This window comes from Caenorhabditis briggsae, assembly GCF_000004555.2.
Source record: "Caenorhabditis briggsae complete genome, chrII, whole genome shotgun sequence".
Classification (NCBI taxonomy): domain Eukaryota; kingdom Metazoa; phylum Nematoda; class Chromadorea; order Rhabditida; family Rhabditidae; genus Caenorhabditis; species Caenorhabditis briggsae.
Genome location: NC_013486.2, coordinates 5,055,569 through 5,063,163, shown reverse-complemented (window position 1 = coordinate 5,063,163; position 7,595 = coordinate 5,055,569). Strand labels below are relative to the sequence as shown.

The following is a 7,595-nucleotide window of genomic DNA, read 5'->3' as shown; positions in this document are numbered from 1 at the left end:
TCCACATCAGCAACATTTTACTAGTTAACCACTTTTTGATATCTTTCAAAAGAAGTGAGATATATAGGCTCAAAGTGGACGATCCGGGTGTCGTTCTATTAGAGGTTTTACGGTATATTAATCCAAATGCATACAACCATCCGAAAAAGTCAATATAATTGAATTTTTAGCAAAAAAAAATCAGACTTCATTAATCCAAGGATGAAACTTTTTTTCTAATTACGACTTCAAAACAGTTTTTGTCGACAGTATCGGCCTCTAGTGTGGATTTTCATTCACTAAGAAGAAAAACCATCTTGAAAAATGATGATTCGCTCTAAAATTTCAAAATTTTCAAAAAGCGGGCCGGCCATGTGTAATTTTTTCCGGCCCGGCCATTTTTTCCACAAGTATCGTTATTTTAGACTGCCAGTATGCCGTCCAGGAGGAATCTAGGTTTTCAACTTCAGGTCCTGAAGTCTGACTAGGCATTTTCTGGCAGGATTATGCCATTTCAATAGTCCGGTAGTACCCGACTAACTATGGACTGCATATACTACTGCATATAGTACTAGAAGCCATTCGGATTGCTCTGGGACGTTTACAGGTCGTAAAAGAGTCACTTCAGGAGGGCTGGAGACTGATCCTGTCTACTAAAGTCTGATCCTGTCTACTAAAGTCTGATGGATGCTCAGAGCCGCCAGATGTGCTCTAATCGTTCCAAATCGATCTGATACGATCTTCACAGGAACCCTAGTCTCCTCCCGGTACAGCATTATGTCAATTACGTAACACCCTCCCTCTCTCACACCAACGACAACTGTTGCGTGTATCGCGCTCCATCTCAACAGGCCATCTGCTCATCCAGCGCGCGGGGGATTCGAACCGCCCTACCATTGATTTTACCTCCAATTAGCAATTCCCAATTCTCCAGATGCTCCAGAATTCCCCAGTCATTTGTACCCTACCACACCCTTTTTCAACCTACACCGCCGCAATTCTTCATTGTTTTTTTAAAACCTGAATTCCCTAGTCACTTGTACTATATTTCTCGTTGGTTTCCTCTCAAAATTAGTTCTCAACAATTTCAATTTTTCTTATCTAATCTTATAACCTTCAGAATTCTATAAAATGGTTAAATCCGCTGCTGCTGCTCCTACTACCACCACAAACTCATCCACTTCAATGATCGGCAATGCCATCGACTCAGTCATCGGAGCCATAATCTATTCCAGCTTCATCGTGGCCGGAGCCATCGTTTTCGTCGGAACCCACGTGGAGAATTTCATTGGTCTTCAAGACACCGAAGACGAGTGGACTATCGTCAAGTAATTTATTTATGATTTTGAGAGGTTTTTGTTGTTCTTGTTGTATGGAAAGTGATCGGAGATGAATAAAATATTGATGTTTCTAAATAATTTCTTCTCTTAAGTCTGTATCTCAGACCATTCTGAACAACATAAAAGAAAGTCCAAGTTATTTAGCTTAAATTTTTGGATATCAGTGAACCATTATTGAGGTCCAAAGGAATTATTTTTCAAGTTGATTAAACTGTCTTTTTAGGCTATTTCAAAATCTTTGAGACAGCTTTTTAGACCTTTTTAGCGATAAACCAATCCTCTACCTTATCGACTTGGGGTTGCGCCGGCGGATTCTCCTTCAACTCTTCGTCGGTGTACTCGTTGGCGACGAACCATCCCATGTTGATGAACTCCTGCTCGTTGTATTTGCAACGCAGAAGGAGCACACTGACACCGACAATGTCGTCCGTCGGAATCTTGGCAATGTTTGGATGATCGGCGTCGAACACGAACTTGTGACGTCCCTCGGGAATCGGTCCGACGAGCGCCGAGTCGAGCACTTGATCGTACTCCCGGGAAGTGCCGGAGCCGACGTAGACGAGCTCCCATTCGAGGTCTGGAAGAAATGTGAGGATTTTTGACTGATTTTCAGGGTTCTAGGTTCGATTTGATTATTTTGAACGTATTTTTGAGCCGTTTTCATCAAAGCTAGCTGAAAAAAAATAGCTCAAATTGCCCAGATTCGTCTATGTACGAAATTCGATAAAATCTATCATAAATTCGCCGAGAAAAAGACTCGAAAATTCGAAAAGCTGTTTTCAAAACCCAAATTTAACCCTGGATTCCCTTTTTGAGGCTTGAAAATTATTTTTAGGACGAATTTTGTGAGTTTTGAGTCATTTTCAGCCAAAGTTTCCAGTTTTCAATCACATTAAGGTCATTTTAAAAATCTCTAAAATCAAATTCTGATCCGAAATTTTTTGGGTCATTTTCGTTCAATTTTTTCGAAATTCAGTTTTCCTTACCATGCGGAAGGTGCTCGAACACCTCAAAAGTGATCTCCAACTTGAATTTATCGTTGAACATCGCCGGATTGTCGAGATGCTCGACACGAACGATATTGACACGAGACGCCATTTCTGAGGGGTTGAAATTTGTTTAAAATCGTTAAAAATCGACCAAAAAAGATATAAAACTGCAGAAGAGACAGTAAAAAAACGTATCGAAATGAAGGAAAATTTAAAACGGTGTGCATTCTTCATGAAGAGTAATAAAATGAGATTAGATCAAAAGGTGCGAGATTTTCTGTGCAAAATTATACAAATTGGGTAGAACGGTTGTTTGAAAAATGCATTTCTATTCCATAGCCGTCGTCTGGATAGCTCGTAGAGGTGTTCGTGGTGGCACTACAGAAACCGACTCTTGGAATTTCGGTCCAGATTTGATCAGAATCTCTCCATAAGGCTCCGATTGTTCCACTTGAATCGCTTGAGATTTCGCCAGACTCAACAGTGAATAGAATTGCTCAGCGGCCTGTTTCCGATTCTTCGCCGTCGCTGTAATTGACGAAAACTCGGCTTTTCCGCTCGTCTCAATGTCTGCTGACACTTTTTTGAGAATGTGATTCGCTCGTTTCGTCCATTTTCCTTCGTCATCGATCGTCGTTGTGTTGGCTGGAGAGGCACCGAATCCATAGGCTTCTAGGCGGCCTTTTTTGCTAGAAATGGAGGAGCCGAACGGGTCCGACCAGTCTTCCTCGTCGTCGTTTTCCTTGTTCTGGAACTTGGCGATAGTTAAGATTTTGGTTGCGGATAACTCAAATCAGTAAATTTTCAAATACAAAAATGGCGAGATTCTTGAAAATTAGGAATTTTCCGGTCAGAATGGCACTAAAGTCGTCATTTTCAGGAATAATTTGCATTTTTTCTTCCAAAATTTTGTATTCTGAATATTCCAAACTAAAACTACCTCTTCATTTTTTCTGGGCACATCCACATCCATCGCCATCTCATCCCTCGGCGCTTCAAGTGTCCGATCGAAATTCAATGGTTCCGGATAGTTCTCTGGCTCGAATCTTCCTCCACCCATATCCACGTCATCAAAAAAGTCATCCATCGGTGCAGGACCCGCCGCTACATTCTCAAACTCTGGAATATTCTCATTCAACTCCAAATCCTCCCACGGAGCCGCTATTGATGGTGTCAAGCTAGAGCTATCGCCACTGAGCTCTTGCATTGTGAAATTTGGATCGAACTTTCGCGTTGTCAGACACTTTCTGTATTCCGCCAACAGTTCTCGATTCCGAATCCCGGTACCCATTTGATTCATGAGATATGGCAAATCTCCTGTGACACACCATTTGAGAGTTTGTCGTGATGGTGGCGCCAGACTACTAGGCTTCAAGGTATCCGTGAAATCCTCTTGCTGCTTTCGAAACGCTTCATCGGAAATCTTCGTTTCCACATCTACCAAAAGTTTTCTAGGCTTTCGAGTACGCTTCTTTCTTTCCGCTTCCATATGTTCCAAATCCAACGGCTCCAGTGCAAACGATTCCGGACTAACTGGACGTGCTGCAGCAGGCTCCTCAGCTTCCGGCTCAAAACCAAAATTATCATCTTGATATGGCCGATCGTGTACAATAGAATCAAAAAGTTCCACTGGGTGTTCATAATCAAATTCTGGGTCATTAGAGAGAGGCTCCTGCTTGATTCCTCCGAAATCCAGTGGCTCCGCCTCCAACAAAGTGGTCCCATCGTCTCTTCCAGTGACTCCAGTCAAATTGATCGTTGCATCACGAGCTCTTTCCATTTCCATTGGTGCATCTGGAATCGGTGCCATGTGCTCGGAGCCCATATCTAGCATTCCCATTATGGATTCTGGAGTTGGCGTTGGTCGGATTGACGGCGGTTGAATAGATCCGTAGAGTTGTTCCAGTTGTGTTAGGTCTCCTTCATCACCGAATCCGTCGTCAATGTTCGCATTGATCGGGTCGTTGAGATTGACGTAGTCGTGGAGGGTGATGTCTTCGAGACGGGCTCGGTTAGCCTGGAATAATGGGATTACGAGGGTTTTTAAAAGATCAGATGATTTTCTAGTTCAAGAAATATTCGAAATTGACGATTTCCGGGTGAAATTGGTTCGAAACTGAGGACTCAAAATTAGTGATTTTTCAAGTCAAAATGGCTCAAATGTGATAATTTTTAGGGTCAAAATGACTTTAAAAAAGGTGATTTTCCAGGTCAAAATGACCCAAAGTTTTAATTTTCAAAGATTTTTGCTCATTTTTGCGCTTTTCAGAAATTTTTAATCTTCAACTCACCAGCATAAGCTCTACATTATAATCTCCCTCGTGAAAGTCTGGAACAGAGATATTATGACCATCAATCGGGAAATTCTCATCGATTTCGAGATTATTCAACGGCACATCGGCCTCCACAGTGAATCCGTCGCGGAAGTTGACTTTCATCTAAAAAGACAAGAATAACCGGATAATAAAATCTTTTCAAGGTCAACAATATCTTTCTGATAAAAAATGCCTACCTTGAGATAGGCCTCGTTGGTGTCTGCAAGAAGATATCGTGTCTTTTTCGAGTAGATTCTCACGATGCCCAGAAGAAGATGTCCAACTGTACGGAGAGCCATTTTCACCTGAAAAAAAATCTTTTTCGATTTTTTGTTCGAAATTTCTTCTAGACCTTTGGATGAATAACTTCTTCGATAGCTTGAGGAACATCTGTTTCGTAGATCTGCGCTTTGGTTAGTTTCTTTTCCCAGTGAGCTGCTAGCCAAATTTTGGCCAGTGGGCCCTTTTTGGCAAGCACAAATTGTGCATAGAACATCTAGAAGCATGAAAAATAATGAAATTCATTGACTTTTGACAGAAAAACATGAAAAAACAGCTGAAAGTCATGAAAATGGGTCAGCCAATTCAAAAACGGCAGGTTTTACCGCAAAAGCGCGAAAAAACAATTTTTAAAAACAACCAGTTTCCGCGCCAAGGTTTCGCCGCGATTTGGGTTACGGTCGCAGTTGTTTCAACTGTGCGAATTATCATTCAAATATTTTGCTGCAGCAAATTGTCATCTTCTCTTGTTTTTCCAAAATAAAATCCAATTTTCAGCCGATTGTTTCGAGTTTTTTAAAAAATTATCAAAAATGATGAAAATTACTGTTTTTCAGCTAAAAATTTGCCAAAAAATTTATGTCTCATATTGCTTTTTGTGATTGTTTTGCTCGAAATTCTCCCTTCCGATTTTTCCATATTTACCTCTTTGGATAACCCCAATTTTTTTTCAGAAATGGCCGATAAGCGTGAGCCAATTCCGGTTGATCCTGTCGACATCGGCGAGACCACCGATCTCGACAGTTTGGCTCATTTGGCGGCTCATGTAAGTTCGAAATTCACTTTTAAAAAGACTTCAACTCATTTTTTAATCTTTTCAGGGCGGAGATGGTCGTCTTTTCAAAATGGAGCAAGATTACACAAAACAAGTAGACGAAGCGCTCCTCAAAGCTCGTGATCTGGCTCAAAAAGATGTTCTCGCTGCTGTAGAGAGTCTTAACAATATTGAGAAGCTCACTCGTCTTGGTGCAGATATGAAGAGCAATACTCGTGTTGTTCAGTACATGGTAACTATTGATTTTTGAGAATTTTCCCATAAAACTTTCAAATTTTTAGACCAAACTTTGCTTCGAAGGTCAAAAATGGGATCTTCTGATGGAAACTATCATGACACTCTCCAAGAAGAGACTTCTCATCAAGATGGCCATCGCCAAAATGGTTCGTGACGCAGTCGCCATGATAGATAAGATGCCAAGCGACGATCTCAAAATGAAACTCATCGAAACCCTTCGCACTGTCACCGCTGGCAAAATCTATGTTGAAGTTGAGCGTGCTCGTCTTACATCTATGGTTGTCAAGAAGTTGGAAGCTGAGGGAAAGCTTGATGAGGCCGCTACGATGCTTCTCGAGCTTCAAGTCGAGACATATGGTTCTATGGAGATGAAAGAGAAGGTTTCCTACCTTTTGGAGCAAATGAGACACTCGTTGGTTCGCAACGACTACGTTCGTGCAACAATCATTTCCAAGAAGATTAACATTAAATTTTTCAACAAATCTGACGCTGAGGATGTGCAAGATTTGAAGTTGAAGTACTATGATTTGATGATCCGTATTGGACTCCACGACGGAAACTATTTGGATGTCTGTCGCCACCATCGTGAAATTTACGAAACCATAAAGATCAGAGCGGATCCGGCAAAAGCGGCATCGCACCTTCGCTCGGCTATCGTCTACTGTCTTCTGGCACCTCACAACAATGAGCAATGGGATCTGTTGAATAGAATTGCGATTCAGAGAGAATTGGAAACAGTTCCGGACTACAAAATCATTCTCGATTTGTTTATCAATCAGGAATTGATTTCTTTCAAGGGAACCATTGTGGCTCAGTACGAGAAGTTGTTGAGACGTGGAACACCGACGTCTCCAGACACTGGAATCTTCGACAAGTCGCAGGAAGGAGAAAAGCGGTGGTCGGATTTGCACCTTCGTGTTGGAGAGCATGTAAGTTTCATAAATTTCAACATCGTCGAAAAAAAATGGCGACCAAAAGTATCTCAGAATCCCGTTTTCCCCAAAAATCTCGCTTATGATTTTTAACATTGAATTCTTCGAATTTCAGAAAATTTTCTGAATTCTATTAATAAAAATCGATTCCAGAACATGCGTATGATCGCCAAATACTACACCCAAATCACATTCGAACGCCTTGCCGAGCTTCTAGACTTCCCAGTTGACGAGATGGAATCCTTCGTTTGCAATCTCATTGTCAGCGGCCAGATCATCGGCGCCAAACTTCATCGGCCATCTCGTATCGTGAATCTGCGTTTGAAGAAGGCAAATGTGGAGCAGTTGGATGTTTGGGCGAGCAATGTGCACAAACTGACGGATACGTTGAACAAAGTGTCCCATTTGATTCTCAAGGAGCAGATGGTTCATAAGAATTTGGATCTCTCGGCGGCGCCACGTGCATGAATATAACTGCCTTTTGTGTATATTTCGGTCTTAAAATCCCCACTTTTTTTTTGAATGTGCATCCTCTCTCTCTCCCATCGATTTCCGGTTTTATTATTAATTTATTTACTGAAACTTGTGTATTGATTACAGCGTCTGACTTGAAATATAGCACAATGACATAATTTCAAATTAAAAGTTTTTCCAGGTCCAAAAAATTCGGAAAGTAATTTCTCAAATGAGAAACAAATTTGTTTTGCGAACTTCACCTAAAATTTCAAATCCAAAAAGAAAACTTTCTA

The 7,595-nt window shown here is 41.2% G+C and overlaps 3 protein-coding genes across 3 annotated transcripts in view; 1 reads left to right on the top strand and 2 right to left on the bottom strand.

Moving 5' to 3' along the window:
- Cbr-unc-85 overlaps window positions 1-2,417 on the bottom strand; it is a gene marked incomplete at both ends in the record, with an annotated part of 4,885 nt that extends 2,468 nt beyond the window's left edge. The window contains 2 exons of the mRNA XM_002630318.1: window positions 1,604-1,896; window positions 2,306-2,417. Of these exons, the coding sequence (XP_002630364.1) occupies window positions 1,604-1,896; window positions 2,306-2,417 (405 nt within the window). The remainder of the gene's footprint in view (window positions 1-1,603; window positions 1,897-2,305) is intronic.
- Window positions 2,418-2,636: 219 nt separating this feature from the next.
- On the bottom strand, window positions 2,637-5,119 carry Cbr-scc-1 (the record flags this gene model as incomplete). Its single annotated transcript, XM_045242041.1, has 5 exons — window positions 2,637-3,062; window positions 3,249-4,325; window positions 4,600-4,746; window positions 4,821-4,928; window positions 4,976-5,119. 5 exons carry the CDS (start codon window positions 5,117-5,119, stop codon window positions 2,637-2,639), a joined length of 1,902 nt encoding a protein of 633 aa, XP_045092635.1.
- A 459-nt stretch (window positions 5,120-5,578) lies between these two features.
- Cbr-rpn-5 lies at window positions 5,579-7,314 on the top strand (the record flags this gene model as incomplete). The annotated part of the gene is made up of 4 exons (XM_002630316.1): window positions 5,579-5,668; window positions 5,724-5,909; window positions 5,959-6,843; window positions 7,000-7,314. The coding sequence occupies 4 exons, from the start codon at window positions 5,579-5,581 to the stop codon at window positions 7,312-7,314; spliced, it is 1,476 nt and encodes a 491-aa protein (XP_002630362.1).
- Window positions 7,315-7,595: the final 281 nt, after the last annotated feature.